The sequence below is a fragment of the Physeter macrocephalus genome, chromosome 20, assembly GCF_002837175.3.
Source record: "Physeter macrocephalus isolate SW-GA chromosome 20, ASM283717v5, whole genome shotgun sequence".
Lineage (NCBI taxonomy): Eukaryota > Metazoa > Chordata > Mammalia > Artiodactyla > Physeteridae > Physeter > Physeter macrocephalus.
In genome coordinates this window covers 77,240,589-77,257,377 of record NC_041233.1, presented here as the reverse complement: position 1 = coordinate 77,257,377, position 16,789 = coordinate 77,240,589, and the positions used below count along the sequence as shown (strand labels likewise).

The 16,789-nt window shown below is 39.2% G+C and overlaps 1 protein-coding gene across 1 annotated transcript in view; it reads right to left on the bottom strand.

The window, feature by feature from the left end:
- Positions 1-16,789, bottom strand: part of ZRANB1 (zinc finger RANBP2-type containing 1) — a 72,153-nt gene that overhangs the window by 8,199 nt on the left and 47,165 nt on the right. Inside the window, exons 5-7 of the mRNA XM_024121463.3 lie at positions 11,502-11,655; positions 9,016-9,087; positions 6,541-6,739 (exon numbers count right to left, since the gene is read on the bottom strand). Coding sequence (XP_023977231.1) covers positions 6,541-6,739; positions 9,016-9,087; positions 11,502-11,655 — 425 coding nt within the window. The remainder of the gene's footprint in view (positions 1-6,540; positions 6,740-9,015; positions 9,088-11,501; positions 11,656-16,789) is intronic.

Genomic DNA, 16,789 nt, shown 5'->3' with positions numbered 1-16,789 from the left:
AAAAAAAAAAAAAAAAAAAAAAAATTTCTTGGTTGCTGCCTAGGATCATTTTATGAATGAGATACCTAAATTTGCCAGAAATCAAATGATGACTTCACTCAAAACTCAAGAAGACTGCAGAATAAGGGTGTTCAAAAAATATATTTTAAAAATAAGCATGTTCAAATCATCACACCCACCCACCACACAAAGACCTAAACACTCAAGCTACCTGGCTCACTGAGAACAGACAAGCAAACCAAATCCAGGAATACAAGACCAAGCAGGACAGCAAGTTTGGCTTTAACATTCAGAAGTCAATTCCGGGCTTCCCTGGTGGCGCAGTGGTTAAAAATCCGCCTGCCAACGCAGGGGACACGGGTTTGAGCCCTGGTCCAGGAAGATCCCACATACCGCAGAGCAACTAAGCCCGTGCGCCACAACTACTGAGCCTGTGCTCTAGAGCCCGCGTGCCACAACTAATGAAGCCCGTAGCCCCCGCTCGCCACAACTAGAGAAAGCCCGCAAGCAGCAACGAAGACCCAATGCAGCCGAAAATAAATAAGTAAAAATAAATAAATTTATTTTTTTAAAAAGTCAATTCCACATTCATGGATGAAAGCCACATTCAGTGCAATCTCTATCAAAATCTCAGAGGACTTTTCTGCAGAAGCTAGAACCTAAAATTTATCTAGAAATCCAAAGAATTCAGAATAGCAAAAAGAATCTTGAAAAAGAAGTACAAAGTTGGAAGACTTATACTCCTGATTTCAAAACCTACCACAAAGCTACAATCATCAAGAAAGTCTAATGTCGGCATAAGGACAGACATACATATCAACAGGAAAAAACTGAGAGTCCAGAAATAAACTTTTACTTTTATGGTCAAATACTTTTTGACAAAAGTACCAAGGCATTTGAATGGGAAAAAAAAAAACAACAGTACTGGGACAACTGGATATCCATGCAAAACAGATGATTTTAGATCTTTACCTCACACCTTCAATAAAAATTAGCTCTAAATGGGTCAGACTTTAAATGTAAAAGCTAAAACTATGAAATTCCTAGATGAAAACACAGGAATAAAACTTTAAAATTTTAAATTTAAAAACTGTAAACAACTATAATAAATATGCTAAGGGATCTAATGGAAAAAGAGAGCATGCAAGGACAGATGGGCAATGTAAGAAGAGAGATGGAAATCCTAAGAAAGAGCCAAAGTGAAATGCTAGAGATCAAAAACACCAACAGAAATGAAGAACATTTTTGATAGGCTTACAGTGGACTGGATACAGCTAAGCAAAGAACCTCATGAAGATACATCAATACAAACCTCCAAATCTAAAAAGCAAATATAACACATATAGAAAAAAAAAAGTGAATTTCAAATAACCATGGGACAACTACAAAAGGTATAACATACAAATGACAATAATAAAGGGAGAAAAGAGAAAGTAACAGACGAAATATCTGAAACAATAATGACTGAGAATCTCACCAAATTAATTTCAGACACCATACCACAGATCCAGGAAGCTCAGAGAACACCAAGAAGGAAAAATGCCAGAAAAACTACACCTAGGCGTATCATATTCAAATTACAGAAAATTAAAGAAAAAAGTCCTAAAAGAAGACAGAGTATAAAAAACACCTACCTGGGACTTCCCTGGTGGCGCAGTGGTTAAGAATCCTTCTGGCAATGCAGGGAACACAGGTTCGAGCCCTGATCCGGGAAGATCCCACATGCCACAGAGCAACTAAGCCCATGAGCCACAACCACTGAGCCCGTGTGCTACAACTACTGAAGCCCGTGTGCCTAGAGTTCATGCTCCACAACAAGAAGAGCCACTGCAATGAGAAACCTGCACAATGCAATGAAGAGTAGCTCGTGCCGCGTTCCAGCTAAGCCCATGCACCACAACTACTGAGCCTGCGCTCTAGAGCCCATGAGCCACAACCACTGAGCCCGTGTGCTACAACTACTGAAGCCCGTGTGCCTAGAGTTCATGCTCCACAACAAGAAGAGCCACTGCAATGAGAAACCTGCACAATGCAATGAAGAGTAGCTCCCGCTCGCCACAACTAGAGAAAGCCCATGCACCGCAACCAAGACCCAACACGGCCAAAAGTAAATAAATAAATAAATTTATTTTTAAAAACCCAAAAAACCAAAAACACCTGCCTATGCAGAAACAAAAGATAAGAATTATATCTGACTTCTCAGAAACCATGCAAGCAAGAAGAGAATGAAGTGAAATATTTTAAAAGTTGAGACAAAAAAAACACCAACCTAGAATTCTATATCCTGTGAAATTATCCTTCAAAAGTAAAAGAGAAATAAAGTCTTTCTCAGACAAACAAAAATGGAGGGAATTTGTTGCCAGAGACCCAGTTCACAAGAAATGTTAAAAGAAGTTCTTTAGAAAAAAGGAAAATAACATAGATCAAAAATTTTGATCTACATAAAGAAAGGAAGAGCATTAAGAAATAAATTGAAGATAAAATTAAAACTTTTTTATTCTTAATTGATCTAACAGATAACAGTTTATTCAAAATAATATATTTGATTATGCATGCTTATGTGTATATATATATATAAAATGTGTGTGTGCACACTCGAGTGTGTGTACACTCGAGTGTGTGTGCAGGTATGCGCTTATGTATGCTTACGTATAAGTGAAATGAATGACAATAAAGATACAAGGGACAGAAAGGAGGAATTAGGATTATTTTGTTATTATGAGGTAATGACACAACCCATGAAGCGGTACAGTGTTATTTGAAAGCAGACTTGGATTAACTGTAAAAATATACTGCAAACTCTAGGGCAACCACTAATAAAAGTTAAAAAAAGAAGTATAACTGATATGCTAAGAAAGTAGAGAAAATAGAATCATAAAATGCTCAACTAAAAACACGAAAGACAAAAAGAGTGAAAGACAAAAACAGGAACAAAGAACAGGGCAACAAATAGAAAACAGTTACCAACATGGGAGTTATGAATCCAACTCTATCAATAATCACTTTGAATGTCAATGATCTAAATGTAATAATGCTGACAACATCAAATGCTGGCAAGGATATGGAGCAACAGGAATTCTCATTCATTGCTGGTGGGAATGCATAACAGTACAGCCACCTTGGAAGATCGACTGGCAGTTTCTCACACAACTAAACACATACTGTTATCAGATAATCCAGCTATTATGAACTTTGGTGTTTACCCAAAGGAACCGAAAATCTATGAACACACAAAACCCTGCATATGGAAATTTACAGCAGCTTTATTCGTAACTGCCAAAACTTGCAAGCAAAGTGTCCTTCAGAATGGATAAAATGGGTACATCCAGACAATGAAGTACTTTTCAGCATTACAAAGAAATGAGCTATCTAAGCCATGAAAAAACAGAGGAACCCTAAATGCACATTACGAAGTGAAAGCAGCTGATCTGAAATGGCTACATATTATATGACTCCAACCTCATGACAGTGTGGAAAAGGCAAAAACAATAGAGACAGTAAAAAGACCAGTGGTTGCCAGAGTTAGGGAGGAGGAAAGGATGCACTGGCAGAGCACAGAGGATTCTGGAGCATTGAAAATACTCTTTCTGACACTATAAGTGTAATTATCTGTTCAATACTATCAATATAATGGTGGACACATGTCATTACACATTTGTCCAAAATCACAGAATGTATACTAAGATGAACCCTAATGTGAACTACGGACTTTCGGTGATAAGGATATTGTCAGTGTCGGTTCATCACTTGTCACAAACGCACCACTTTGTGGGGGATGTTCGTAATGGGTGGTTATGCGTGGGGGGACATGGCAAACAACGGTGCCTTCCTTTCCATTGTGCTATGAACTGAAACTGCTCTCAACAAATTAAGGTCTAAAAATGTATATAGAGAGGCACAATAATAAGTTATCCAAAGATGATATTTCTAAATGAACTGATTTTTCCCCCTATTTATATTAATTACTCCCATTTGGCTCTCTGTTTGGACTGACATGTCAATCAAAGGCAAGTACAATATTCCATCTTGAGCACTTGAGCCGGTTCAAATCATAGGCAACCAACAGAACAGCACAGCTACCACCACAAAAAAAATGTCCTATCTTGAAGTAATAGGAGGAAGGGCTTAAATAAAAGAAAATTACTTTCTCAGTTCTCATTTAGATATTTTATGACTTAAAAAAAGTCTCATCCCACCTGATTTGGATTATGAGCAAAGGAAACCCTAGCAAAACACTGATTTAAAAGGAGACTGCACAAGTGATATACTGGCTGCTCCTCTCCTGACCTAGGACAGGGCCCTCGCATTCTACCTTCTAATAGTCATATAAGAGCCCAGTCAACAAACTTGTCACAACTCAAAATAGTCAACAATTTGTTATTCAGTAAGGCTAATATATTTGACCCACATCATCGATGCCTTGAATCTATGGCAACAATGCCTCCTCTCTCCCCATTTGATAATCTTCATCCCCTCTCCACCCCAAGATAGTAAAAAGGATGTCTATGTGATCACTACAATCCTTGCAGCTTCCTATGCCTTAACTGTAAAACATCAGGTGAAGACCCTGTATGGCAGGGATTGGAGGAGGTGGCACCAAGGCACTCTTTATTTTAGAAAGCCTGTTCATACGCCAGCGAAGCATCCTTTTAGAACCAAGGCCTCCATTACCAAACGATCTGCTACAACAGCACGCACCAGTGGCTGCACTCATACAACCTAGGTCCTTCTCACTCTTAATAGCCATCTAGCCCATTTTCTACCTCAGATTATGGCAATCTTTTTCTTTTTCTCCCTACTTTCACATTAGACTTGAGACTTCAAATGACTCAAAACTAGAATTTCAGTCCTAATACAAATATAAGTGACAACTCCAATCCAGAAGATCACCCACTGCCAGCTTTGAGAAACAGGTAGCATAAAGTTCCCAAACTATTATTATTAATAGCCACCAATGTCTTTTTTTTTTTTTAAAGCCCTTGCAGCTAGGAAAAGTAGATATCACCTGCTGAAATTTACAGTACACTTTCAACCTTACAACAGGGTCAGAATATTACTGCCAAAGAAAAGGCTAGAGCTGCCTTTTAAAAAGCACTTGCAAAATGGTAGATTTACCAAGGTCCAGATCTAGTTTCCAGGCTGAGCAGCTACTTCTCATCCACACCCAGAGGACAGATCTATCTTTCCAAGTGCAGAGTTACATTAACTAAACCTACAAGGCAGACCTGTAAAACCACAATATCCAAAACGACTCTCATCCTCTCAGTGTGGGCAGGCCCACACAAATAGCCAAATCATCATTAGGATGTTGTTTGATGAGCACGTCATCCAATCTAGAGGTCAGACAGACTGAACATTGAATGACATCAGGCTTACCTGGCCTGATGAATCCACATCACAAAAGGAATGGTATTGCCCACACTACCAGATCAATCCAGAGCAATCACCCTCCACTAAAAGGCACAAAGTCTTCTCCCCTGGACAAGGGCTGAATGTCAAAACCATCAGTTCTGAATGACACATTCTTTCTTTAGCTATCCAATCAGGTTACCATCTGAATTTACAGTTCAAGACTAGTCATATACTTGATTGACTACTGGATGTTTGTAAAAAAAAAAAAAAAAAAAAAAAAAAGGATATTTTTGAGACAAGCTGAAAGTGTGATTTGGACTGTATGCTAGATAACTGAGCCAATGTTGATTTTCTTAGAATGTTTGTAAAAAAAAAAAAAAAAAAAAAAAAAAAAGGATATTTTTGAGACAAGCTGAAAGTGTGATTTGGACTGTATGCTAGATAACTGAGCCAATGTTGATTTTCTTAGATGTGGTAATGAGGATGTGGTTGGGTAGGAGAATATCCTTGTTCTTAAAAGATGCATGCTGAAACACTGAAGGGTAAAGCATCAGGATGCCTAAAACTAACTGGCAAAGGGGAGTGTTTAGGTACACAGAGATAGAGCACTTGTGGCAAAATGTTAACAATTAACAACTGGTCAATCCAATGAAGGAGATGTTGGGGTCCCTTGCACTGATTTTTTTTTTTTTTTAATTTTCTGTGGATTTGAAAATTTGCAAAATAAAACATGGTCTTAAGACTACCTGTCTCAGAAAGAAAAACGCATAATACACAATCAATATAACCTCTTAAAGCTGAACAGAAATACGAAATCAAAGCTACTTTAAAATATGAGCACCAGAGCTGACCAACAGACACGAAATACAGTGTACATATATGTAGTTTAAAATTTTCCACTAGCCACGCTAAAAATAAATAAACAGGTGAAACCAAAAAAATAAAATATGAGGAAAGACCTTTCTATATTTAAGGCCACTACTACAACTTCAAATGTTTCTATTTTAAAGCTTAGCAAAAAGATATAAAAACCACTGAGATGTTCAAAGTGTCTCAGTGTCGAAAACCAGAATTTTTTTCCCCCTAGCTTCCACAGAAAATATAACAGACAAAAAGTATCCCACCACTGTAAGGAAATAATTCAGCCAGTGCACTCCTGGATTTAAAAAGGGAAGGATATCAGCTCACCAATGTGAACAGTCATGTAGGCTGTCATGCAGGGCTTTCCGAAGCACCGAGTCCTTGTCATAAATGCCCCAGGTAGCTTGAAGTACTGAATCAAGTAAGCAGTCTCCTGCAGTCCGGTTCCAAAGTGCATACAGTCGACTGTCCAAACGTGTAGCCAATTCCAAGGACCAGTTTATAATTGGAGATTCTTCTTCTAACTCTATATGAAGAATTTAAGTAACATGTTCATATAAAACATTAATAAAGGAAATTGAAGATGATTCAAAGAAATGGGAAGATATCCCATGCTCTTGGATTGGAAGAATTAATATTGTTAAAATGGCTACACTACCCAAAGCAATCTACAGATTTAACACGATTCCTATCAAATTACCCATGACATTTTTTCACAGAACTAAAACAAATAATCCTAAAATTTACATGGAACCATAAAAGACCCAGGACTGCCAAAGCACTCCTGAGGAAAAAGAATAAAGCAGGAGGTCTAACCTTCCCAAACTTCAGACAATTACTACAGTAATCAAAACAGCATGGTAGTGGCACAAAAACAGACATACGGATCAATGGAACAGAATAGAAAGTCCAGAAATAAACCTGCACACCTATGGTCAATTAATCTTCAACAAAGGAGGCAAGAATATACAACGGGAAAAAGACAGTCTCTTTAGCAAGTAGTGTTGGGAAAGTTGGACAGATGCATGTAAATCAATGAAGTCAGAACACACCCTCACACCACAAAAATAAACTCAAAATGACTTAAAAGACTCAAATACAAGACATCACACCATAAAACTTCTAGAAAAGGACACAGGCAAAACATTCTCTGATATAAATCGTACCATTTTTTCCCTTAGGTCAGTCTCCCAAAGCAATAGAAATAAAAATAAACAAATGGGACCTAATCAAACTTACAAGCTTTTACACAGCAAAGGAAACCATAAACAAAACAAAACAAAAAAACCTATGGAATGGGAGAAAATATTTGCAAACGATTTGACTGACAAGGGCTTAACTTCCAAAATATACAAACAGCTCACACAACTCAACAACAGAAAAACGAACAACCCAATTGAAAAACGGGTAGAAGACCTAAACAGACATTTCACCAAAGACATACACATGGCCAACAGGCACATGAAAAGCTGCTCAACATCACTAATTACTGGAGAAATGCAAATCAAAACTAGAATGAGATACCACCTAACACTGGTCAGAGTGGCCATTATTAAAAAGTTTACAAATAACAAATGCTGGAGAGGGTGTGGAGAAAAGGGAACCCTCCTACACTGTTGGTGGAAATGTAAGCTGGTACAGCCATTATGGAAAACAGTATGGAGATTCCTCAAAAAACTAAAAACCGAGTTACCATATGATCCAGCAATCCCACTCCTGGGCACATATCTGGACAAAACTATAATTCAAAAAGATAAATGCTCCCCTATGTTCAAAGCAGCACTACTCACAACAGCCAAGACATGGAAACAACCTAAACGTCCATCAACAGATGAATGGATAAAAAGATGTGGTACAATGGAATACTACTCAGCCATAAAAAAGAATGAAATAATGTCATTTGCAGCAACATGGATGGGCCTAGAGATTATCATACTAAGTGAAGTAAGTCAGAAAGAGAAAGACAAATACCATATGATATCACTTATATGTGGAATCTAAACTATGACTCAAATGAACTTATCTACGAAATAGAAACAGACTCACAGACATAGAGAACAGACTTGTGGTTGCTAATGGGGAAGGGGGGTGGGAGTTTGGGGTAAGCAGATGCAAACTAGTATCTACAGGATGGATAGACAACAAGGTCCTACTGTATAGCACAGGGAACTATATTCAATATCCTGTGATAAACCATAATGGAAAAGAACATAAAGAAGAATGTATGTATAACGGAATCACTTTGTTGTACAGCAGAAATTAACACAATATTGTAAATCAACTACACTTCAATATAAATAAGTAAATAAATAAAATGTTCATTTTCATGCTTCTGCAATTAAGAAATATTCAGTGGAATAAAGAACCCATTCTCTAGAAGTTAATAGATTTATATGTAATTTACTAATAAACACCTAAATAATTCTGATCAATTGAAATATAAACCTTTTGAGTAGTTGAAACACCTTAAGGCTCTAGAATAATTTACTCCATTTTTAAAGTCTTCATGATTTATTTTCTAAAAATTTTTAATATGAAAATATACTCATTCTAGAATAGGAAACAGAAAACCAAGGTTTAAAAATGTTTATACCTTTATTCACTCTACCACAGTTAAGAGCTATGAATGAGCACTTTTAACGGCACAATAAAACACTGTTCTTAAGGACTTTACATTTTCAATTTAAAGTAGAAATAAAATATGTTGACCATACACCAAACTATTCCAAACCTTACAAAGCAAAGCAAAAAGTTTATTGAAATCAATAAAAGATAAATTATACTCATTAATTCCATGCTTACCTTTTTGAACATCTCTATCAAGCACCTCATCAAATAATTTTTCTTGGACTGTTGGAGGCAAGTCTTCAATATCTACAAAGAAAAACCAGATTTAAAAAAATCTTTACATGTCTCATAACTTAAAAAATTTGATGCCAGCATCTAACAGTAACTTCCTCTAAAATAACTCTCTTTCCACTGAAGGCTGTCGAATAGCTTCTTTTAAAAAACATGCATGTATCTTGTGTGTGTGTGTGTGTGTATGAGGTGTAAAGTATTTCCTTTCTGTACTTCATTATCAAAACTGTGATCTATCTACAAACAATAAAAAGAAAATCATTTGGACCAGTAATTATATACAGCTATTATCAAAACAACAAGAGATAACAAATGTTGATGAGAATGTGGAGAAAAGGGAACCCTTGTGCACCAGTGGTGGGAATGTAAACTGGTGCAGTCACTATGGAAAACAGTATGAAGTATCCTCAAAAACTTAAAATAAAACTATCATATGATCCAGCAATCTCACTTTTGGGTACACAGCCAAAGGATATGACAACAGGGTATCGAAAAGGCATTTGTACCCCCATGTTGGCTGCAGCATTACTTGCAGTAGCCAATATATGAAAACAACCTAAGTGTCTATCAATGGGTGAATAAATAAAGTAGATGTGATATATCTATATAATGCAGTATTATTAAGCCATGAGAAAGAAGAAAATCATACCATTTGCAACATACGGAAGGACCTTGGAGACATTATGCTAAGTGAAATAAGCTCAACAGAGAAACACCAATATTGTATGGTATTACTTACATATGGAATCTTAAAAAAAAAAAAAAAAAAAGTCAAACTCACAGAAACAGAGTAGAAAAGCAGCTGCCAGGGGCAAGGCAGGAAGGGATAGGGAGAAATTGCTAAGAGTACAAACTATAAGCCATAAAATGAAGACAGCTAGGATTAAATGCAAAACATAGTAACAATAGTCAGTAATACTGTATTGTACACTTGAAATTCACTAAGAGAACAAAACTTAATGTTCTCACCCAAAATATAAATAAATAGATAAATAAATGTGAGGTGATGAATGTGTTAATTAACTAGATGGGGGGAATCTAGTTAATTAACAGTTAACTTGCACAATGTATGTATAAATCAAATCACCACAAAGTACACTTTAAATATTTTTTAATTTTCTATGTCAATGATAACTTAATAAAGTTGAAATAAAAGAACAGAGCTATCTAATATTCAAATTGAAATAACAACAACAGCACAAACAAATTTTTGTCTGTTCTCTTCCCCCCACACTCTCAACCTCTGCTCGGGACTATTATTTTCAGACTTTAGAATCTCATACAAGTTACTGAGCCATTCATTTTGGCACGCAGATTTCTGTTTTCCTCACCTTCTCAAATTCTCTATGCTCTGTTCAGTTTACTAATTGAGTAGTCTAGAGTAAGAAGCATTATCCTTACAAAAATGTTTTAAACTTAGAACTATTTTCAACTTAAAATCTAATCATCACTTGAAGTACTAAGTTTAAATATACAGAGTGCATTTCAAATGAAATTTGTCTGATTTTTATTTAAAAGCTTAGTTGTTATTTTCTACCATTTTGTAAATACCTCTGTTCATATCTCAATACAAAAAAAGCTCAAAACACTCACAACCAAAATATAAGTTTTATTTAGAACCTTTTGGTGTTTAGTGCATTTATTCAACGCCAACTGACAAAAAACAGCCTGGAAGACATTTCCACTTGTCATGGAACTGAAAAATAAAAAGTTGCTTCAGGGCTTCCCTGGTGGCGCAGCGGTTGAGAGTCCGCCTGCCGATGCAGGGGACGCGGGTTCGTGCCCCGGTCCGGGAAGATCCCACGCGCCGCGGAGTGGCTGGGCCCGTGAGCCGTGGCCGCTGAGCCTGCGCGTCCGGAGCCTGTGGTCCGCAACGGGAGAGGCCACAACAGTGAGAGGCCCGCGTACCGCAAAAAAAAAAAAAAAAAAAAAAAAAAAAAAGTTGCTTCACAAATATAGTAGAAATTAAAGTAGTAAGTGAAGAAAGTAATGACACTTTCAAAAGAATGCCAGTATCTTTGACTCAAATAACTTGACTCTACCCATCAAAAACCCATGTTCTGATCTTATCTCCTAATTCAGGTAACCAATAGTTATCTATGAAAAGAAAAAGAAAAAAAGCAGACTGATAATATTCTAAAATAAAAACAAAGAGAAAAATAAATGGATAAAACAGACGTTTTTAAATATCTGAGGCCCACAAAGAAGTCACTTATTATCAGCTGCTGTCTTCCTGTCAGCTCTAAGGCATTACTTTATAAATGGCCCTTGTACTGGTTACTTCAAGGAAAACAGGGTAATCAAGTAATTTAAGATCCACATATAGTAAATAGCTAAGTTATCTGTTTTCTGACAGAAACATTTTCATTCAGACATTAAAACATTATAATAAAGTGGAAGTTTGTTTTCACACAGAGATTTGGAGTTACCTGCTGGCAACGTAAATGTTACAAGGTCAGTTAGGAAATAGCAAGCAAAATCCCCCTTTCTCTGATGAAGAGAGGCAGCTATCTCACGCCGGATTTGCTCTGTCAGTTCAGGACACACCATTGCTGGAATACACTTTGCTGCTTGTTGAGACACCTTAAATACAAAAGAAACTTTCCTCTACATCTCATTTATCATCAGTGGAAGCAGAAAACAATAGTGTATAAAAGAAATTACCAAAATTTCCCAGTAACTCAAGGTGTTTTTGTTTTTGTTTTAAATATATGAGGTACTGGGTGTTATTTCCTCAATAGTATAAGCATATATCAGTTCAACTTGCCTGGAAAACAGTGATAAATATGCTTTACCCTCTCAACTCAGTAGTTCTACTTTCTAGTGGAATTTATCCCAAGGAAATACACAAAGATGCATATAAAAATTTATGTAAAATGGAGTTGTTCACAAACGTTCACCACAGGAGGGGGAGGGAGGACAGAAAACAAAGTAAGAATAACCATCATGCCCCTAATAAAAACATTCTTAAAAACAGAATTCTAGCTCACGGAGAAAGAGGGAAGTACAAACACTCTTCTCCTGCTCTGTTAAGAATATTTCAAGTACCTTGACTTAGAATAAAGAAAAGCACGATTTTTTAAAAATAAATTTATTTATTTTTGGCTGTGTTGGGTCTTCATTGCTATGCGCGGGCTTTCTCTAGTTGCGGCGAGCGGGGGCTACTCTTCATTGCAGTGCGCGGGCTTCTCATTGTGGTGGCTTCTCTTGTTGAGGAGCACGGGCTCTAGGCGCACGGGCTTCAGTAGTTGTGGCTTGCGGGATCTAGAGCACAGGCTCAGCTGTGGCGCATGGGCTTAGTTGCTCCATGGCACGTGGGATCTCCCTGGACCAGGGATCAAACCCGTGTCCCCTGCACTGGCAGGCGGATTCCCAACCTTTAAAGGGTTAGTTCCCAATGACTTCAAATCCCTCCCCACTTGTTACAATTCTGATTTGTTTTTGTTTTTGTTTTTTGGCCGCACCACACAGCATGCGGGATCTTAGTTCCCCGAGCAGGGATCAAACCCGCACCCCTGCTGAGGAAGCACGGCATCTTAACCACTGGATCACCAGGGAAGTCCCTGTAATTCTTAATTTTTTAAAAAAGCATCTGGCTTCTCCGAGTGTAGAACAGACAACAAATCTCTGCAGTAATACAATTCGACGGGAATGAAATTTGAGCACTGGTGTAGTGAGCACTACCACAGAGAACCTCTAAACAAGGAGGTGGCTACAACTTTCCTGTTCTTTTTAAATGATGAATAACAACAAATGATGAAAAGACATTATCTTACATTTAACTTGTACTCCTTTTGTGGAGCTCAAGAAATCTATATACAGAGAATTCTGAAATCCAAGGTGAGTATCTGCTAAAGAGGAAATGAGTCTGGTGTGACCCTGAGCGAGCCAGTTAGCTCTGTTCTCTGCTGTCACTACAGATGCAGCCACTAACCTGGATGACCTTCCTGAATGCAGACTTCCAGTCACAAGTGGGGCTTGGAGCAGCAGATCTTCCAACAAGCCACACAAAGAATAACTTTTACTGATAATGTCATCTACATAACACACGTGGACAGCTTAATTGTAATTACTATTAAGGTAAGTAAACAGTATTTGAAAAACCCTGCATACCCAACACAACCATTAGACATCCTACTCTGAAAACTACACAAAAATTCAATTCTCCTAAACTTTACTAGCCAGGATTACCAGTTAACAATGAAATTGTCACCACATCTTATCTCCATGAGCCCAATCTAAGCAACACTAAAACTGTGGAAAAACAAATATTAAATATTTTCAGAATATAACAGACTATTTCTCAAGTCAAAGCATTAAAATGGATCTCAAAAGTAAATTCAAAAATAGCTTATCCCAATGTGCTAACCCTCGGCCCCTTTCCAAAATCCTGGGAAGATTTTTTTCAAAAACAACTTGGACTGAAACCTGAATATTGGAAACACCCCAAGAGAAACCTTACAGCTGGTGAATGGCCTCTAAGCTTCCTTCTCCCGCCACCATCCTTAAGCATATGTCCCTGAGGTCTGCCTCTCATCTTCTAGCCCAGGGGTCCCCAAGCCCCGGCCCGTGGACCGGTACCGGTCTGCGGCCTGTTGGCAACCGGGCCGCACAGCAGGAGGTGAGCAGCGAGCGAGCGAGCGATGCTTCATCTGCCGCTCCCCATTGCTCTCATTACCGCCTGAACCATCCCTCCCCCCACTCCCGCCTCCCCTCCCCCCGTCCGTGGAAAAACTGTCTTCAACGAAACCGGTCCCTGGTGCCAAAAAGGTTGGGGACCGCTGTTCCAGCCTCTTCAACCTCATGAGTCTCAACCATCTCCTTAGGCTACTGGCTAACTCAGGGTCCGTGAACTTGGGAAGGGACCATGAATTAGAATAGGAATTTCAATTAAATTTAAATCCTTCATTTTCACTAACCTCTTGCCTACATTTAAAATGCATTTTCTTATACATCACATATATTTAATATTCTGATAACTATTTCAATATAACTGATTTCCTTTGTAATCCTATTTTCAATTTTATACATTTAAAAACAGTATTTTCTGAAAAGTCCATAGGTTCCACCAGACTACAAACAGCATCCATTATCTAAAATCCAATTAAACCCCCTGGCCCAGACACATATTCCCAAAATATAATGTTCTCCTGTTCCCATCCCAAAAGTACTTGGCTCTGTGCCCTGTCTGCAGACACATCCCTTAGTCCAGACTCATACTCTCCCCCTTCCAGTCTCCCGACTGACCCCTTCAGTTCTGTCCTGTAGCGTGCCTACTCCATTGAGACTAAATTCCATCACTGATTTTGTTCTTTCCCTAGAACAAGCCTCCTTTCCACCTCCCCCATCTTGTACCAGGGTGGTCTATGTGTACCACAGAATATAGCAAAAATTATAGTATCTCATTTCCTACATTAGGTTATACGGAAAAGACACTACAGTTTCCACTTGACTCATTCTCATGCTCTCTCCCTCTTGGATCACTTGCTCTAGGTGAAACCAGCTACCACATCACAAGCAGCCCTACTGAGGGGCCCACGTAACAAGGATTTGAAGCCTCCTGCCAACAACCAGGTGTGTGTACTTGGAACCAGATCCTCTAGTCCCCGTCGAGCCTTCTGACAACTGTAGCCCTGGCAGTTTGTAACCTCATGAGACCTTGAGCCAAAATCATTCAGCTAAGCTGCTCCTGGACTCCTTACTCTCAGAAACTGTGATAACAAGTGTTTGTTGTCTCAAGCTGCTAAGCTTTGAGGGCATTTGTTACACAGCAGTAAATAATAAACACACGGGGCTCTACTGTCCTCCTGCTTAGTCCCCAGAATGCTCTTAGAAGGCCAGTGACTTACACCAGTCCCTCCAGAACCTTCTCATAGTCCTCTAGCAGCCTGAGAGAAACCTATGTATCCCCTAAAGACTTGAGCCTTGGTTCACAGCTGCCTTCTTTCTCCTATCTCCAGCCATCACCAGCAACTATAACTCCACATGCCAGCCCTTCCAGTACACAACTGGGCATCACAACACAAATGTAGCCAGACTTCAGATACTAGAGGAACTACTTCTTACTGTTCCATCCCATGTTCCAGAATTCTGGTCTCTCTAATCACACAGCTGCTTTTCAAACAGTCCCCTTCTCCCTTATCCTCAGTAAGCCTGCCCTTTGTTTTCAGCATGACTGTCTCTCAAGCCCTCCTTTCCTCTATCAGGTGCCCCTGGTTACACTGGACTCTTACCAAACTAAACACATGGCTAGCCATCTCAATCATGCTTTCATCTAACGTTCATATTTATTAATCCCCTTACCCCATTCTTTGTACATAAATGTTCCCAGATATTGGTGAACTTAAATGTGCAAGTAAGCATACACAGGAGTATACTGACCAAATTGGATTTGAATCCACAACTGATCTAACTCTCTGCATTTTTACCCTATTTCTCTTATCATTAAAAAAAAAATTACCTGGGGACTTCCCTGGTGGTCCAATGGGTAAGACTCCGCACTCCCAAGGCAGGGGGCCCGGGTTTGATCCCTGATCAGGGAACTATATCCCACATGCATGCTGCAACTAAGAGTCTGCGTGCCGCAACTAAGAGTCTGCACGCCACAACTAAGAAGTCCACATGCTGCAGCTAAGATCCCACATGCCGCAACTAAAGATCCCGCATGCCGCAACTAAGATGTGGAGCTACATAAATAAATAAATGAATAAATAAATATATTTTTAAAAAATTACCTGGATAACATAGTCACATCCTAATTCATTTGCAACCTCTGTCATTTGTAACATGTACCTAGTTATCTAATCCAGAAACCCCAGAATCAACTCTGACCCCTAACTCACCATTACTCCCCATGGCCAATCTATCCACTTAGTTCTGCCTACATCACCAGCATCTCTCTCAAACCAGCCCACTTCTTTCCTTTGCTGTTGCCACTACTGTCCCAGCAGAGTTCCTGCCAGCATCACTGCAGTGTCCTGCTAACCCGGCTTGCCCCTCTATAAAGTGAGCAGCCAAAACACACTCTGATCTTGTCACTCCCCTGCCCCTCTACCTAACCCTTTTTAAAGCCTTACTCTGCCCTCAGAATAATTTTCAAATTCTTTGGCCTAGAAGATCCTTCACACTGCGTCCCCTACTTGCCTCTCTCACTTCCCCTTCGCCATCACAACCCTGCTGAGCTACCTGCAAGTTCCAAATTCGCCACAAATACCACTGCCCTTGCCTCTGAATAAAATGTTTCCTCAACTCCCTTCTCCCCACCTACTGTTTGAGGCTAACTCCTCATACTCCTTCTTTCATTTTACTCTCAGCTAAAATGTTACCTGCTACAGGTAAGTAGGTAAGATACCTCAAAACACTTTCTCAAGCACTCTCCACAGCACCTGGCATTTACATCTCTGAAACTGCACTCTGGGGATTTCCCTGGTGGCGCAGTGGTTAAGAATCTGCCTGCCAATCCAGGGGACACGGGTTCGAGCCCTGGTCCGGGAGGATCCTACATGCCGCAGAGCAACTAAGCCCATGAGCCACAACTACTGAGCCTATGTGCCACAACTACTGAAGCCCGTGTGCCTAGAGTCCGTGCTCCGCGACAAGAGAAGCCACCGCAACGAGAAGCCCACGCACCACAATGAAGAGTAGTCCCCGCTCACCACAACTAGAGAAAGCCCGCTTGCAGCAATGAAGACCCGAGGGAGGGAGGGGGAGGGGAGGG